The sequence below is a fragment of the Podarcis liolepis genome, assembly GCF_965112155.1.
Source record: "Podarcis liolepis genome assembly, chromosome: 5".
Taxonomy (NCBI): domain Eukaryota; kingdom Metazoa; phylum Chordata; class Lepidosauria; order Squamata; family Lacertidae; genus Podarcis; species Podarcis liolepis.
The window spans coordinates 79,426,903-79,445,626 of NC_139556.1; the positions used below are offsets into that span (position 1 = coordinate 79,426,903).

The following is an 18,724-nucleotide window of genomic DNA, read 5'->3' on the forward strand; positions in this document are numbered from 1 at the left end:
TCATTCTCATCGGTGTTTTGCTTCCAAATACTGTACTTTGGTTCTGTTGAAGTCCATGTAAATTCAGGTATTTGTGAATTTGACTGTTGTCGGGTTTTGGTTTGTTTTGGGTTTTTTAAAAGCACATGGCTTCATTAAATATGTTCAGATGTTGGCTGTGGTTAGAAAGTGGCTTTAAGCGGGCTGAAAATGGTGTCGTTCACAGTTTGTGTGTTTTCTAGATCCGGTCCATAGTTCTATCATTGTAAGTATCTTGTTACAACTGAGAATGGGGTATGCTGATTAGACTATTAGACTAAGACTGGGGAGAGCCAGGTTCAAATTTCCACCATAAGGAAGCCTCTCTCTTTGTCTCAGTCTAACCTGCCTTGCAGGGCTATTGTGAAGAACAAATGGGTTGGGGGCAGGAGAGAATTTTGTGTGCTGTCATGTGCTCCATGGAGGAAAGATGGGGTATAGGTCTGATTTTTTTTTAAGTGCTACAGGATCTTTGCAACAGGGGCACCCACCTGTTTAATGCATGCATGTTCCAAATCAAATTAATTTCCGAACAGCATATTTCTTAGTTACACGTTGCTACACGAAGGACATGAATGCTTAAGTGCACAATCAACTATGCTAGCACAATGTGACAAAGCATTATATTATTCCAGCATCTTAGCAAGCTTGTATCAGCCTCCCTGAAAGGCTACTGTTTCATATTGTAAGGATGAGAGGTGGTTGATGATGGCAGGGCCAAGGAATCTCAGCCTGCTACATATAAACCTGGCATCAATAAATTATAAATCATTATTTTAAATTTAATTGAAATTAAATTAGCCTTTTAATTAAATAGTGCAGATGCACCACTAACTCATTCTTGTAGCAGAACTATTTCTGCCAGTGGGCAAAGAATTATTCCTATTGTGTATTCTTCTCTTATGTTTTATGCTGAAAATAAAACCTTGCACCGTGGCTTGCACTTACAGGGTATAACCAAAAGGTGGCACACCACTGTGCCTTAAGAAGACATTGAAATGGATTTATGCCAAGCAAGGTATCACTACAGAACAATTTTCAGAATTCCAAGAGGACAAAACAGTTCTGAAGCTTAAAGTATACTACTTCCATACAAAAGGTGCAGATAAAGTCATAGGTGATGGTTGTGATTGGTGGTGTGGCTTCCCCCCAATAAATCCATAATCAACAATGACACTATTAATTTATGCATATGGAGATATGTGATAATACACATTGGTGTCCATGTGTAAAGGGACCCCTGACCATTAGGACCAGTCGTGACCGACTCTGGGGTTGCGGCGCTCATCTCGCTTTATTGGCCGAGGGAGCCAGCGTACTGCTTCCCGGTCATGTGGCCAGCATGACTAAGCTGCTTCTGGCAAACCAGAGCAGCGCACGGAAACACCGTTTACCTATCCGCTGGAGCGGTACCTACTTATCTACTTGCACTCTGATGTGCTTTCGAACTGCTAGGTTGGCAGGAGCAGGGACCAAGCAACGGGAACTCACCCCGTCGAAGGGATTCGAACCGCCGACCTTCTGATTGGCAAGCCCAAGAAGCTCTGTGGTTTAACCCACAGCGCCACCCGTGTCCCTAGGTGTCCATGTGTAGCGTATTTAATATCTGAGCACGGTATAACAGTGAACCAGAAAAGGACCAAATTTACACTATATGTGGACAAATATATCAGATTCATCTTCAGATATGGAGGCATGTGGCATTGCATACAGGTGCAGGTGTGAATGTCCTTGACAGGTGTGAAATGCATCATACCAAGGTATGGTGTGGGATCTCTATATAGCAGACTCTCAGAAGAGGTATAACCAGGGCAAAACAGGGAAAATGGGAATACCGCAGCATCTGAACTAGGAAAATGAAAGGATTTCCTTCATCAGACAGTGAAGAAGGACATGTTTGAAGAAATCAAGATTCCCATTGTTTCCTGCAGCCACGGGGTGGTTACCTGTCTGCTCATTATGCTTTTAATTACCATTGGAAGCATTCAACAGTCAGTGCCCAATGAGGCTTACATGATGCCTACATTAAGATACTTTTGGCACCAGTTAATACTTTTTAAAAAAATCTCCCAGACCTTGGTACAATTTGTTTCTGCTGTGTTTTAAATACTGTTATGCTGCTTGTCTCAATTTGTAGACAACAAACTGAACTGATTCATTTGTAATGTTTGAAATGCTACCGTTATCATCATCATCATTTTCTCTAATATTTCATTATTTTAATTGTTTGAATTCTGTATTAGCTGCCCAGAGGACTTTGACATGAAGAGCTATGAACTATGGCGCCACACTAAGAAGCAAGGGATGTTGTTGGTCGTCTAACATTCAGCTACATAGGATGGTCCAGAGTTCTAGTGTCATGAGAAAGAAGTTTTTCTTCCTATTCATTTTATTCACACCATGTAAACTGTTACTCGCTTCTATCATGTCTCGCTTGGTTTTTACCATGGAGGATAAATGGAACTAACAAAATAAGAGTTAGCTAAAGATAATGGGATTATTTAATTGCCTTAAACTGGGTTCTATTGAAACATCAACTGTCTGCAGCCCCTATTACAGAATTATTCCACCCAGCATCCATGTGACTGAAACTTTGTACAGGCACAGTAGGCAGCCCATTCAGGCCTTTAATGTGCTAATTAAAAAGCTAAATTAATATTTATGTAATCTGTCAGGTGCTGAGATTTCACGGCGCTCTAAATCCAAAAGCTACAATTTTATGAACAATAGTGGCTCTCCTAAATTAGGTTTCTGCATTGCAGCGTTGCTCAAGGTTTGACAGGAAACTCAAACACGTGACGTTACTTTTCTGTGTTATTCAGAAATAAAATCCATGGTCAAGGGCAGCCTTTAAGCTTATATAACAATTTTTACTCTGATGTATTGCCCTTCATTATGAAGGTTTTGGAAATCATTTTAAAAAGGAAATCACATAACCTGCAATCCATGTAGTGTATGGTCGAAAGGGGAACACAGCCTGAGTCTTCAAGGTTTATATATATAAAATAATATTGAGAACATAGGAAATCTCTGCTGGATCAGACCAAAGGGACACCTAGTCCAGTTCTCTTGATGGCCAAGCAGATGCCTATATCCACTGGTACCCAAATGCTGTGATTATTGTTCTGTGACCATCTGTATTTAAGGTTTTAGATCATGCACAACATTCGTTTTGCCACATTATCAGGCCTCATTGAAAGCAGATTAGATGCTTTCCACTGAACTATTTATGGTAGAGTTTATGAAATAAGTATGGCCAGAGAAAATTTCTAACAAGTGCCTGAGTCAAAAGTTGCCCTTTGCCCTAGCATTCCTCTATATCAGGCATGTCCAGCTTCCAAGAGACTGCTATCTACTCCTACTATAAAAAAAATCTGGCAGTGATCTACCAAAGTTGTGGAGCTTTTTTAAGGAGCCTTCTGGGAGTCAGGAGGCTGCTGGACATCCCTGTTCTATTTTAATGGGATGGCATTTAAAAATCACTTAGGGAAGCATGCAGTTTTCTGGTTCACCACATGGAAAACAAAACCTCACACGTCTCTTAGCTCGAGTCCTGGAAACTGGCATTCATGTAGGCCTTTCTGCTGCTTGATCAGAGCAAACTGATCACCAGTATATTAATAGATTACAAACAGTCTTTCTGCTATGCTTCTCCAGTCTAGCCTAATTTTTATTATTATTAAGTAACAGTTCTCTATTCATCTCAGTCTAACCCTATGATGAAAAGGGGATAGAGACTCGCTCTAGTGGCACATCAGCACAGATTTCTGAATGGAATAAAATGTTAGCCCCTTTTGTATGTTAGTACCTTGGCTGAGGGATGCAGGTGGCGCTATGGGTTAAACCACAGAGCCTAGGATTTGCCGATCAGAAGGTCGGCAGTTCGAATCCCTGTGTGGGGTGAGCTCCCGTTGCTCGGTCCCTGCTCCTGCCAACCTACCAGTTCGAAAGCACGTCAAAGTGCAAGTACAGTGGTACCTCGGGTTAAGTACTTAATTCGTTCCAGAGGTCCGTTCTTAACCTGAAAATGTTCTTAACCTGAAGCACCACTTTAGCTAATGGGGCCTCCTGCTGCTGCCGCACTACGGAGTAAGTAACCTGAAGCATCTGTAACCTGAAGCATATGTAACCCGAGGTATCACTGTAGATAAATAGGTACCGCTCTGGCGGGAAGGTAAACGGCATTTCCATGCGCTGCTCTGGTTCACCAGAAGTGGCTTAGTCATGCTGGCCACATGACCCGGAAGCTGTACGCTGGCTCCCTCGGCCAATAAAGCGAGATGAGCACCGCAACCCCAGAGTCGGCCATGACTGGACCTAATGGTCAGGGGTCCCTTTACCTTTACCTTGGCTGAAAGGCAGTGTGGAAATACAATAAGTAAATAAGTAAGTAAGTCAGTAAGTAAAGAGTGTGTGTGAAATCACCAAGATGTGTTTTGGGGTTGCTGAACTTCTGATGATATTAGTGATATCCAGAAACTTACAAATCACGTTGTATTGTTTCTGTTTGGTTTGCTGCATTATCACTGTGAGTTCCCATAGTAAAAGTGAGCAATATTTCCAGGGTCTAGCCCCTAGTAACTGGCAAGGGTAAATTTGGGGGCAAATTATATTACTTGCAGTGCTTCTTGACATATATTCTAGCATGGAATTGTCTCAGGCACTCGAGATGTGTGGGAATGTTGGGCACTTACTGACCCAGAACTGTAAACTCATTCCCCTGTGATATAGCTTTCCATTTTTTGGCTCAGTGTTTGATTTGCATGAAGACTAAATGGGTTATTGCTCAGCCGTACAGGATACAAATCTCTGTGCACTGATTGGCTGAAGGATGTTATTAGATGAGCATAGGGATTTATAGCAAAGAAGCCAGGCAAGGATTGAGGGGTGTGCTTCAGCATAATAAGTAATGCGACTTTTCTGATTCTGGTAGGAGTGGAAATGTTTCCCAATGCTAACAAAAGCATTTGTAAATGTCAGGGTCCCATTAATATGTTCTCCTGCGTATGTTCTAGATACATTTTTACCCTGATCCAACAAGAGTGATACATGCATGGATCTGGTTTTTCAGGCATGGATCTGGTTTCTGAATCAGCCCCTATATGCTTAAAAGGGTACTCTCTCTCTCTCTCTCTCTCTGTGTGTGTGTGTGTGTGTGTGTGTGAGAGAGAGAGAGAGAGAGAGAGAGAGAGAGAGAGAAGACTGAATTTATTAAGCAGGGATGTGTGCAGATTATTCCCTCCTTTTACACACACACACACACACACACGAATTGGCCCTTTAATGTGGTAGCAACGACCCTTTGGTATTCCCTGTTAGAAAGTCACAGTCTCTGTTGTATTATAGGTACCTAAGGAAGACCTTTCTCTTTTCAACAAGTCTTTCAAGTGGAGATCTTTATCCTCACCTGCATCTGTATTGGAACTACTTTTTAACTCTTTTTATATGCGGAATTGTTTTTTTAAAAAAACGGTTATTCTGTTTTCAATATGTGAAATTGTTTTTGATTGTTTTTATTTAAAAAAATACACTTGTTTTATAGCTGCAACTACAGTGGTACCTCGAGTTAAGTACTTAATTCGTTCCGGAGGTCCGTTCTTAACCTGAAACTGTTCTTTACCTGAAGCACCACTTTAGCTAATGGGGCCTCCTGCTGCTGCCGTGCCGCCAGAGCACAATTTCTGTTCTCATCCCGAAGCAAAGTTCTTAATCCGAGGTACTATTTCTGGGTTAGCAGAGTCTGTAACCTGAAGCGTATGTAACCTGAAGCTTATGTAACCCGAGGTACCACTGTAGTTGTAACCCACCCTGTGACCTTGTGGTTAGTGGCGTGCAAGGAAATGAAAAGAAAAAAAAAAAAGATGGGGCAGAGTGGGACGGGGGGAATGGCATGTGTGAATGCACACAAAAATCCCGTAATCGTATCTTCTTGTGCTGCCTCATTTCATTTCCTCAAATATACCTCACCAGATTCTTCGTTACCAGTTCCACATGCATTCAGAACTCCCACGACTTCAGCAGGTCTAGGAATATCAGACACCAGGTGCTGGTTGAGTTAATTAATGCTTTGCCTTTGGAACCATGGAGACAACATTGCTATCAACATCCACCACAGGTGTTGGGAGAAGCTGTGTAGCTACTGCATTCTATAAAACAAGGGAGGGGACATCCAGCTGTTAATGAACTGGTTTTTGCAGTGGTGTCCACAAGGGCTCCTGCCTTTTGTACATGCATGTAGGCTCTATCGCAGGGGTCAGCAAACTTTTTCAGCAGGGGGCCGGTCCACTGTCCCTCAGACCTTGTGGGGGGCTGGACTATATTTTGAAAATAAATAAATAAAATGAACGAATTCCTATGCCCCACAAATAACCCAGAGATGCATTTTAAATAAAAGGGCATATTCTACTCATGTAAAAACGCGCTGATTCCCGGACCGTCCACAGACCGGATTTAGAAGGCAATTGGGCCGGATCTGGCCCCCGGGCCTTAGTTTGCCTACCCATGCTCTATCGGGACACATTGCCTTGCATCTGCAGACTCAGTAACTCTGAGCATCATTTTGTTGCAGGACCACATACTCTACAGAAGTTGCACTGAGGGTCTACAGATATATTTGCTGAGAGCCAGAGGTGTATGTAGCTCTGATGTGTACATGGAGTGCCACAATAATTTATGTGGCATTTGAAGCCTGCACATGTACAATGAAACTACAGTAGTACCTCGGGTTACATACGCTTCAGGTTACATACACTTCAGGTTACAGACTCCGCTAACCCAGAAATAGTACCTCAGGTTAAGAACTTTGCTTCAGGATGAGAACAGAAATCGTGCTCTGGCGGCGTGGCAACAGTGGGACGCCCCATTAGCTAAAGTGGTGCTTTAGGTTAAGAACAGTTTCAGGTTGAGTACAGACCTCCAGAACGAATTAAGTACTTAATCTGAGGTACCACTGTACTGGAATGAAGTTTCTAGATGTCCTTAAAAACAACATATTGCATATAACAACTATGTATCTATAGTAGTTATATAACAACTATATAGCCATGAATACCAATTCTACACATACGTGGTATTCTGCAAAGATTATAATACATTTAAAATAGTCTCTATAAAGGCATATAAGTTATTATGTTTCTGTATTGGCTGCTTCCCAAGTCGTGTGGTTTGAGGCTGTCTTAGTGTAGTTCCACTTTTTAGATACACTTCATTTATTAAACAAACACTATTCTTGCACTGCTAGGACCTTGTGGTGATGCCATACAATAGGGATGAGAACAAGAAGTACAAGGTCACTGAATACTTAACATTTAGCTCAGGGACAACTTCCTCAACAGAATAAATCAGATCGTATGTTTTAATCAAGTGCACATGCTTGTTATATTTTATTATCTCCACTCCTCACCCCCCAACAGTCTCTGGTTAGAACAAACTTTATTTGCCTGCAGAATAATTAATGTTGACACACATCTTTGTTGAGGCTGCGATCATTCATATCAGCAAATGTCAGAATGGAAATAATTAAATATTACATTTTGGGTAGACATTTTTAGTGGAAATAAAGTTGATCCTTTCTCCTGTATTTTGGTGACTTTTATTTTCACCTCAGACAAGCTGCATTTATATATTGGGCAACGTGAGAAACATTTACAGATTTTTATGGACCTCTAAAATGTTCATAAAGTGGGACCTAAGTGTATTTTATACAGCTTTTTTTTTTAAGTTACCGAATTCAACATTGTTTTTCTTTCTTGTTGTGAGAGAGCCAGTAGGTACTTTAAGTAAATAATGCACAAGGGAAAAAGCCTCTGACGGTTTATTCCCAAAAGCCAAAATGCTAACATTTCGTGTCAGTTAATTCTTATTAAAGTTGGACACATGAACTTGGCCTGGTAGCAAGGAGCAACCAATGCAGATCAGACGTGTTATATGCTGTTACGGTCTCACTTCTTCATGGTCATAACAGAGGTAGCTTGCAGGGTGGAGGTAGAAGTAATGTGTAATACTTTTATTCCTTAAAAATGTGATGCGTCAGCCCTCTTGTTGCATTTGGGAGCCCTCCTGTTCATTTTGCTGAACAGGGTCATTGCCCCTAAATCCGGCCCGGCTTCCTGTGCACACTTACTTGGAAGTAAGCTCCATTTAACTCTTTGTTATTGCACTCTTATAAATTTCTGCTCAGAAGTAAAGAGGTCAATGGGGCCTTTCCCCAGAAGAAGAGAAGAGGAGTTTGGATTTGATATCCTGCTTTATCACTACCCTAAGGAATCTCAAAGCAGCTAACAATCTCCTTTCCCTTCCTCCCCCATAACAAACACTCTGTGAGGTGAGTGGGGCTGAGAGACTTCAAAGAAGTGTGACTGGGCCAAGGTCACCCAGCAGCTGCATGTGGAGGAGCAGAGACGTGAACCCGGTTCCCCAGATTACGAGACTACCGCTCTTAACCACTACACCACACTGGCTCTCTCCCAGGGTATACATAGAACTCCAAGTCCTTATGCATAGGACTGGACTGCAGGAATACATACCCAAGAGCAAAAACACCTAGGAAATATATTTTGGCTAACCTTTTTTGTTCTCAGAAGTAGCTGCAGAGATGTTACCTCAATCTTGCAAAAGAAATCTTCCGATGATTCTAATCTGTGTTGTATTATATTGTTGGCATCCGCCTGCCTTGAGAGACAATGGAGTGTGCCTTAAGGGTGAAGCCATGAAGGCAAAACGCTGCATTAGCAGCACCAAAGTGACTTCCCTGGGGTGCAAGCCTGGACAGTGTGTATGGAGGTCCTGGGCTGCCCAGATGACAAGACCCTCTTCTTGGCCTCGCTGATGTGACCCAAAGGTAAGAAGAGCAATGTGTTTGGCACCAGTTTGGCTGCAGAAGCTGCTGGAAGGAGGTGTTCAAAGCAGCATCCAACCATCTTAGGGACTCCACTCTCGATTTGTGTAGGGCTTACTTCTTAGCCTTTTCTTCTCCCAAAGATGTCCCACAAGGCAGCAGAAGTTTAGGATCAGTTTTCTTTCTCCTAGGTAAGTTACCTTCCCAGGTTGATGAATTCCATCTGCTCCTGTGTTGCAAGCACACCACTATTAAAGTCCCAGGGCAGGTTACAAGAATTTCAATCACACCATTAAAAACAGTTGGAAAAAAACCCTTAAAATTACAGGAAAAAATGCAATCACAAAAAATAGAGTGGTTCTAGATATAGGTGGCACAGTTTTTCTGAACTGACATGGATGTCAAGGAAGTGGAGCACAGCAATATGAATGTGTGCTTTGAAACCACCCCCACAGAACAATTCCCATAGTACTATAGGCACTTAATTAAGGTCAGTAATTGATGTGACTTAGTTATCCCTTAACCACCTTATTACATTCGCGATCAGGTGCATTTCCATGGTCAATCCAACGCTCCTTGGATTCATTCTAGGCCACGCTAGCAATGATGGGTGTGGAAATGGGTGGGACAGTTCCGACTTCAGATTGATTGATTGATGCGCTCTGATCGCGTGTATGTGTAGAACATCCCTCCCGCCCCTGTTGACCTTCTCAGTGGCGACTGAAAATCCTCAATAACCTGAGCTATTGGGAGGAGGAGAAAGGGGGTGGTGGGAAGAGAGAAAAACGAAGCGTGGTGCCAATGGAACTACATCCCTGGTGGAAAAAAATCTTCCGGTGACATTTGTTCTAGCCTGAGACTTTGCAGCAGCCGGGGAAGAAACAGCATCACGTTAAGCTCAGCAGGGGTGGCTGTTTCTTTTGTGTCTCTGGGCACCGAGTCGCTTGCATTCCCGAGTTGCTCGCTGCCTCCCTCCCGTAGTTACCGGGCCCTTGGGTGATTGAGGGGGTGGCCCCCTCTCTCTCGCCTCTGTGCGTTGGCTCGCATTTGTGCAGCAGCAGCAGCAGCAGCCTCCCCGCCGCCCCTCTCTCTCCCCTGTCGGAGAAGAGCCAGGCCCAGAGGGGGAGCCCGTCTGCCAGCCAAGTGCTGCTCCCTGGCGCTCAGAGGCTGCTCCATCTCCAACTCACTCCCTCGCGCGCTCTCTCCCTCTCATTCATTTCGCCGGCTAAACATGAGAGATCATGGCCGCCTTCGGGCTCCTCAGCTATGAGCAGAGACCTCTCAAGCGCTCCCGCTTGGGGCCGCCCGACGTCTACCCTCAAGACCCCAAGCAGAAGGAGGTAACGGGGAGGGACGGGGGGGTAAAAGAAAGCCTGCGCTTTCGCCCGTTCCCCGCCAGCGCGCGCTTGGCGAGGGGGAGAAGTTTGCCCGGTGGCTACTTGAGAAGGAAGGGGGGAGGGGAGAATGAGGGGGGGGGATGAGGGAAGAGGACATGCAGCAGTCGGGGCTGCGGCCCCATTCTGAGGGGATTCCGCCGAAGGACTCGGCTTCTCCGGAGGGCGGAAGGGGCGCACCGGGTCTCTCTGTGCGCGCGCGCACGCTCCTGTCTGCCTGGGCCTGACGCACTCCGGGCTCCCGGTGGCTGTGGCGGCTCCCCGCCCCCCTCTCTCCTCCCCCGTGTTCCCGGCTCGCTTGTCCCTTCAGCGCACCTCCCTAAACTTTTGAAAAATGTCGGCTCCTGAAAGGGAAGCCGCCCTTTCCCCTACCCACCCCCCACCCCCCTCCGCCCGCGCGCACACAAACCCTGACTCGCGTTTGGAACACCTGGGCAAGAGCCCCTGGCACCTCGCAAAGGGCTCTCTCAGGTATGTGTAGTGAAGGGCACCCTTCTTCCAACATGTGGAGAACTGATTTCTGTTCAACGCCCCCTCCCCCCCCCGACTTCTTGGGACTTCTTGGGTGAGGGGATGGAGGGCCATGCTGAACTAGTCAGTGTGTTTTCCCACTGGAAAAAAGGTGCCTAGGTATCAGGGGTGTCAACTTGTGTGTGTGTGGGGGGGGGGAGGTAAGCCCCGCCCCACATAATTGCTCACATGACATGGTGCATACACATCATGTGAATGTCAGTGCCCATCAACTGCAGGGGGTGTGTGACCCCCTCAAATACTTTATTTTGGGGAGGGGGCAAAGACCCCTCCCCCAGCTCCTGGGAGTCAGCTCCTGTGCTAGGCATGGTGGCAGACAGGTATTTCCCATGGGCTAGTGCACTTGACTCAGGAGTCAGTAAAGCTCCTCCTCCTTCACTTTCAAAACACACACAGCCACAATCATGAGACTTTAAGGCACCTGCTTTTAACAATTAATTGCAACAGCCAGTGGCACTGAATAGTAACTTGTGATGCTATCTAGATATGCTGCTCTGCAATTAACGCATAATTATTTCAAGGTGAGGAGGAAAGGCCTATTATAATGGTTACCTGCAAGTTGCTGAGGGATTTGCTTGTTTCCTTCACTCACCTGCTACCCAGCTGTAACTAACCTCTTCCCTTCTAAAGGTTCAAGACCACAAGTCACCAGCAAACTGTTTCTAGATGGCTAATTTCCAGGTGTTACTACTGCCTTTGTGTGGCTGCAGGAGTAATGCGATGTTACTGCAGTGTTTCCAAGCCTCTTTCCATGTGGGTAGGCCCTATCCTTCAATTCAGGGAGAAAAATGTTGTCAGGAAGGTATATGGTATCTCTCTATGGAACTGGACCAACCCACATGGTAAATGGCTTACAAATAATATCCCACCCCCAAAGCCACTACTTCGATATGAAATTATTGTGCCATCTCTGTACATTATGGTGTTTTATAGTAAGCATGCCTGATAAATCTCTGTCCTCAAGGGGCTCATAAGTGTAAGGGAAACTGGGAAATAGAGCTGGGAGTAAGCACATCTGATTATTTGTTACCTTGCCGTATCCAAAATACAGGTGGTGGTTCTGAAGGCTTTGTCGAAAATTTGTGTCACTCAGAACTTTATTGTGTAGCTGTAATTTGAGAATTGGCCTTTAGATCTATTTATTTTTTTACTGTGGACTTATTCAAATTATGTTGCGGTTCGTATAATATGCATTGTACATTGGACGGGGAAGTTTTACCATGTGTTAAAAAAGGAGGAATTGTTTCTTATCCAACCCAAACTTTCAACTTGATAGTTTTGAGTTGCTTTATACCACAACAGTAAATGTGATAAACGGGTGAATGTTGCCACTTGATGATAATTCACAGTTTAGGTTTGTCAGTGCGAAATGTAAGAAGACTTTGATATTGGACTAGGGAACCAAATTTCGTTTTCCTTTCTGACACTTGTCAAAGTCAGGTTGGGAAGTGTCTGGAGCAGTTGAAGAAATTTTAATTTCTTTTTGTACTTCAGATTTTCTAAAATGCCTTGTAATACTTGACGGAAGGTTTTTATTTCTCTACTCAAAAGTTTCTATTTAGAGTAACCATATGGAATGCTAAAAAAAAAAAGGTTGAGATATTCTTCCAATGTTAATAATAAACGTTAACTGCCATGCTTTATTTGGGAAGAATGCTGACTATTAATAACGCTGCTTAGCTTACAGAATAGTTAAATATTACATATTTGAACAACAATATAATACAAACACATTGGCCTGTTGTGCAACAGTATAATATAAACACATTGGCCTATTGTTTGCTACCGTTTTGTTATGCTGTGACCAAACTTGAGAGCTGATATGAGTGCACAGCAGGGGTAGCCAATGTGCCCTCCAGATATTGGACTCAAGCTCCCATTAGCCCTAGCTAACATAGGCTGTGGCAAGGGATGATGGGAGTTGTAGTCCAGCAACATCTGGAAGGCACCACATTGGCGTTCCCAGGCATATAGAATGCAGTTTAATGGTCTTCATATTAGCATGACATAACTGACAGCTGGATTCTAGCTTGGAATCCCAATCTTGTCACATAGGCCATCTTTACTGTTGTACCACATTGCTTGGCTTGACTTAATTATCAAAAACTGGGTGATGTCTGAGATAGTAATCTCTGTAATTATTTTTGATCTCATCCCCACACCCATATCAAAGCCATCTATGGGTTTATAGTCTCTTGACTCTTGTTCGATCTGCTTTCCAAGAGTTGAAGACATGTGGCCACAGCCAGAGTCTCCCAAGTCTTCTAGAGTACAAGATTTGGTATATGCAAGAGCTGGTAAATTCAAATCAGTTTGTTTCTCACCTTGTGGAGGCTTGCTGTAAAGAAAAATGTTTAGCGACTCCCCAATTTACAGAACCAGGTTTTTTATTATTATTATTTAAAAAACACACATTTCTTTTATAGGTTTCTGTGATTTCTTGGGGTATTTATGTGTGTTTTAGCCTCATTTTCAATCAAAACAATTTCAAAGTGGGTAGATAAGTGGGATGCTTACATTCATTTTTCCATAATCATTTTGACAAGAGTAAAAAACAACAACACCAAATCAATGCACACCTGATGACCTGTGCAAGACTGTGTCATCTTTGGAATGTGATATAATTAGTGACTTTAATTTTAATTTTAATTTCTGTTTGCAGTAGCAGCAACTTCCCAAACAACAAGGGCCCATATGGTTAATAATTAAAATGTGTTCCATTTCCTATATACATTGAACCACATATTTTTAAGAATGGTATATGCTTATCACATGTTGTAATCAATGTTGTGGTCGCGAATATTTATATGTTCCACTGCTAATAGAAATGGAACTGGTTCAGGTGTGTATAACTTGTGAAACAAACTGAACTTTTGTTGCTTGCTGCTGAAATCAGGCAAATAATGCTAATGACCTGACATTCTGTACATAGCTTTTGTTAAAACATCCTTGTTATAAGTACATATAAGTTATAAATAACATTATAGCAACTGAAGCATCTTCTGAATGTAAAAATGTGTTCAGTTTGTGGACAGTCACTGCCGATGGAGGGGTTATGGTAGTATGTGTGAAACTAATTTGAAGAATCATGGGAGTCTGCTGAGAAAGCTGCTGCTCCAACACATGAAGTCATCCCCCGCAGGGTTCACTGTGGAGCTGCCCCCGGATCTTAGAATATCTCTGCTCAGTATTTTCCCATGTGATGGAATAAATCAGTACAAAGTCAAGATTTGCAACTATAAAATAACCACTTCCTTAGAAAACTGGCTGCAGTTCCAAACCTCTTACCAATGAGTAAGTCCCTTTGAATTCAGTAGCGCTTACTGTGAGTAAATACACCTTGGATTGGGCTACATATGTGGAATACTGAATTCAGACTTGCTCTAGTTGTCTGCCAATACTTCTGTGCTAAATTAAATAGGTTGTTTAATGTGAAACCCTGTAGGAGGGAGGAAAAACTCCCCAGCACCTCTATCTCTATAAACTGACATGGTTCAGGCTATGCCATGTCAGTCCTCTTCCATGCAACAGTGCTTCGAGGAAGTGTTCCTATCCAGATGCTTTGCTACGCTATGTCACTCAAGACATCACTGAAGCAGCACAGAAAGGAGTGAAAAACCATTTTTTAAGCCTCTTGTAAATTGTGAGCTAGGAAAAAACACCAGTGTGGATTCAGATGCTAGGCTAAGTGGGAGCCCTGGCTAGTCCTAAGAACAGCCCACATCACCACTAGTGCCATGGTTAGATGAAGGGAGTCTGCAACATAGCAGCCCACTCCCAGTTACTTAACAGTAGCTAAGCAGTTGGTAGTGTTTCATTTCTATAAAGACATAGTGGTGGGCATACATGCACTTTAGGAGAAGTACTTTGGAGCATTAACCCAGTCAACAAGGTAGGTCCTCAAAATAATGGGAATACAGAACATCCAAATACTGAAGCAGTAGAGTGTCATGGTTGGGACTATGTTACCACTCAGAAGACAATGTCTTCTTCTTAGTAAACTTCTGGAAAATTTAGTCTGGTAATGAGTCTCACTCACCTCACAGAGTGTTTGTTGTGGGGGAGGAAGGGAAAGGAGATTGTTAGCCACTTTGAGACTCCTTCGGGTAGTGATAAAGCGGGATATCAAATCCAAACTCTTTTAATTATCCTTTAAAATCATTCTGTTCAAAACTTAAAAGAGTGAATTGCTTCCTAAGTTTCAAATATCTGACTTAAATGTGGAATGTCCTGTTTGGCTGATGTAAATTGGCAATGGGTGTTGTTATTAGGTGACAGCTTTATATTGAGGAAGAGGTCCTTGATTGTATATCGATTGTGGTTGAGTCAGAAAGTTGGTAGAGAAAAGTTTCTTCTCCCTCTGTCATAACATAAGAACTCATGGACATCCAATGACGCTGGACATTGGAGGATTGCAAACAGCTGAAAGAAAAAGTATTTCTTTGTTTAGTGAGTAGTTAAGCTATGGAACTCGCTTACACAGGGGACAGTGATGGCCATCAACCTAGGTGGTTTTAAAAGAGGATTAGACAAATTCATGGAGGACAAGTGTGGTGTAGTGGTTAAGAGTGGTGGACTCGTAATCTGGTGAACCGGGTTCGTGTCCCCACTCCTCCACATGCAGCTGCTGGGTGACCTTGGGCTAGTCACACTTCTCTGAAGTCTCTCAGCCCCGCTCACCTCACAGAGTGTTTGTTGTGGGGGAGGAAGGGAAAGGAGAATGTTAGCCGCTTTGAGACTCCTTCGGGTAGTGATAAAGCGGGATATCAAATCCAAACTCTCAAGTTAACCCTGATGGCTATGTTCTGCCTACGCATTGGGAGGCAGCAATGCCTCTGAATACCGGTTGCTGGAAACCACAGGACAGGAAGGTGCTTTGGTGCTCAAATACTGTTTGCAGGTTCCCCACCAACATCTGGTTAGCCACCGTGAGAACAGGATGCTGGAGAAGGTGGGGCCATTGGTCTGATCCAGCAGGCTCTTCTTACATTCTTTTGTTCTTAGTGTTGGAATACAATACAACGAATTCTTGCTAGAGTTTGTTGCACGGCTTGAATCCTCAGTGTGCCCCTCCAATCAGTCAACTTTTGTTGCCTGTTGAATTTTTCTCTTAAGTTGGGGATGCTCCCTATAGGATATTCCCAGGGCCTGCTTGAGAGGATAAGCGTTTCCTACAATTGATTTTAGGACATTTAAAAATACACTGGAGGGATTTTAGCTTGGAGCTATAGATGACTACACCAGTTATCTTTCATCTTCCCTGCTGGATATGGTATTGCTGTACTGTATCTTTTCCTGAGTACCAGTGTGGCCTTGTCAGTCTCTTTTCACCTCTCTACAGATTCAGGAATACCTGTTATATTTTCTTTGATGGATCACATTGTCTCCAATTGCCTCCCAAAGGACACAATGTCATGGTCGCTGATGGCATACAGTGCTGGCTAAATTGTTCTGCCATATAGAAGTAAATTTCCCAGAGGCTGGGAATCGGATATAAATCCCCTTCAAATAGGCTGTAGCAAAGATCCTAAAAATTACACATCAGTTAGTATTTTGGATGTCTGTTCTTAAAATCTATAACTGCTTTCTTCTTGAGCAGGAAAATTGGGCAGAGCAAAACCAGGTTGTGGAGAATCTGTTCACAGAAGGTCCCTCGTTCAGTCCCCAGCTTAGGCCTGGGACTCCCCCAGGACAGACACTGGACAGACACTGCAACTTAGGGTAGATAGTAATGAGCTAAATGGAACTATGGGCTGACTCAGTATAAGGAAGCTTCTTATGTTGACATAGAAGAATCATCAACATTTCGAAAAGGGGAAAATGGCCTTGGCCAGTGTTCTCTGCTGTACCATTTGATATCAAAATATGTTAAAACTAGAAAACAGATGCCTCATCAACCTTTCCCTAGTGGATAGAGATTTGCCCTAGTGGAACAAAATTTGCCACATTTGCTAACGTCAATATTTGACCTTTGAATTTGGGGAAAAAACAAATGCTGTTTTGAGTTAGGGTAAGTTAATGCTTTTAATTTGACAAATGGAAACTCCATGTTCACAGAGGTTAAGACAGGGATGTTTGCTGGCACCCTTTTATTTCTATTCGTATATAGGGAGCGTTTCTGAAGAACCACAAAGCCTTATTTATTTTCCACCCTGTCTTCTGATTCAGAAGATTAGGATTCCTGGCTATGCAGGGAGCCTCCATGGGCACATATGGCTCCTGGCTGCAGAAGTTTTCTGGCAACATGTGCAATGTCTGGAGGGTCTCACAGATCTGGGTGGAAGCATCCATCTTCGGGTTATAGTGCCTAAAGAGGGCTTAGCTCTCAAGTTTAAAACAGGAAACATCATTTGCTCAGAGATTTTTTCATGTTATTATTCAGGCCTGGCAAACTGTTTTTCTTCTCTTTAATATGTGAAAATGTCAAATTAGTTATAGTATGGCAGCACCTAAACCTTGGAACTCCCTGCCTGTTGACATCAGGCAAGCGCTACCTTGTACTCTGCTACAGACAAAGGCATGACCCAAAACGGTTGTGTATGGGGATATCCCCCTTCCCTTGTGGATCTGGCCTTTGGGTGCATTTTTTAAAAATCATGTATTTTATCCTAATTTGCAGCAGGAGGATTCATATCCAAAACCACAAAGCCTCGGTTTCACCAGCATCCTTTGGAATGAAATCCATGTCATGTTTTGTCTTTTGCACATCTTACCGTATTTTTCGCCCCATAAGACGCACCGGCCCATAAGACGCACCTAGATTTTAGGGGGGGAAATAAAGGAAAAAATTTTTATTTCCCCCCCGGGTGCGCAAGGCTTGGGGCGGCAGCGAACTGCTTGCGCGCACCTAGAAGCTTGGGGCGTGCTGAGGTCAGCGCGCCCCAAGCTTCTGCATGCCGGCAAGCAGTCCGCTGCCGCCCCAAGCCTCCCGCACCCGGCAGGAGGTCCCGCCGGGTGCGGGAGGCTTGGGGCGGCAGCGGACTGCTTGCCGGCATGCAGAAGCTTGGGGCGTGCTGAGGTCAGCACACCCCAAGCTTCTAGGTGCGCGCAAGCAGTCCGCTGCCGCCCCAAGCCTCGCGCACCCGGTGGGACCTCCTGCCGGGTGCGCGAGGCTTGCAGACACTCGCACGAAGCAGGGGGAGCCCTCCAGAGGGCTCCCCGTGCTTCGGGCGACAGGCTGCCGCCCCAAGCCTCGCGCACCCGGTGGGACCTCCTGCCGGGCGCGCGAGGCTTGCAGGCATTCGCCCCATAAGACGCACCCCGATTTCCCCTTCATTTTTGGAGGGGAAAAAGTGCGTCTTATGGGGCGAAAAATACGGTATATCTCACCCATGCACATTCAGGTACACTTTTAAGAGGCGAAACTTATTATTTTCAATTCCAAAATGATTTGTCTTTCAAACCAAGATAAGTATGTTACTTACGACAGCATTATTTGCAACAGGGACTTGCACCCAGAAAATAAGGCAAGCACAACTGCTTGACCATATCTAGGCCATAATTTGACACAAGATTGAACTAGATTTGTGCCTTTATCTAGCATGTGGCAATATTCCGTAATGTTTGGCATTTTAAATGATCTTTTTGTTTTCATGAGAGATGCTTTGTGATGACCAATGGTTTTAAGCAAATAAACTGAGATGGTACAAAGTGGCTTTTGTATTGACCTAGCATGACAGCACTATGTAGTCTAAAAAGCTGGCTTGTGTGGTGCTGGTTTAGGAGTCATTGGAGTCCTGTGGCTGGATCTATAGGGAAAGACAAATGCTTATTTAAATGGTCCATAAAAGAATACAGCCCTTAGACTGGAAAAGGTTCCCCACCCTGATAAAGATTATAGAGTTGAAAATATTCTGCAGCAAGTGAAGAAATACTTCTTTTGTCCCAGGTTCCTTATTTGGTTTAATAATGTAATGGAAGTATTTTTCAAGGAGTTGTTAATACA

General features: G+C 43.7%; 1 protein-coding gene across 4 annotated transcripts in view; it reads left to right on the forward strand.

Annotated features, from left to right (window-relative positions):
* Positions 1–8,383: 8,383 nt before the first annotated feature.
* Positions 8,384–18,724, forward strand: part of MED12L (mediator complex subunit 12L) — a 167,352-nt gene continuing 157,011 nt past the window's right edge. For 2 of the 4 annotated variants that reach the window (XM_083503743.1, XM_083503744.1), the window contains exon 1: positions 8,384–10,194. In XM_083503743.1, coding sequence (XP_083359869.1) covers positions 10,096–10,194 — 99 coding nt within the window. In that variant the 5' untranslated portion in view covers positions 8,384–10,095. The remainder of the gene's footprint in view (positions 10,195–18,724) is intronic. The other 2 variants (XM_083503745.1, XM_083503746.1) reach the window with 2 other exon arrangements.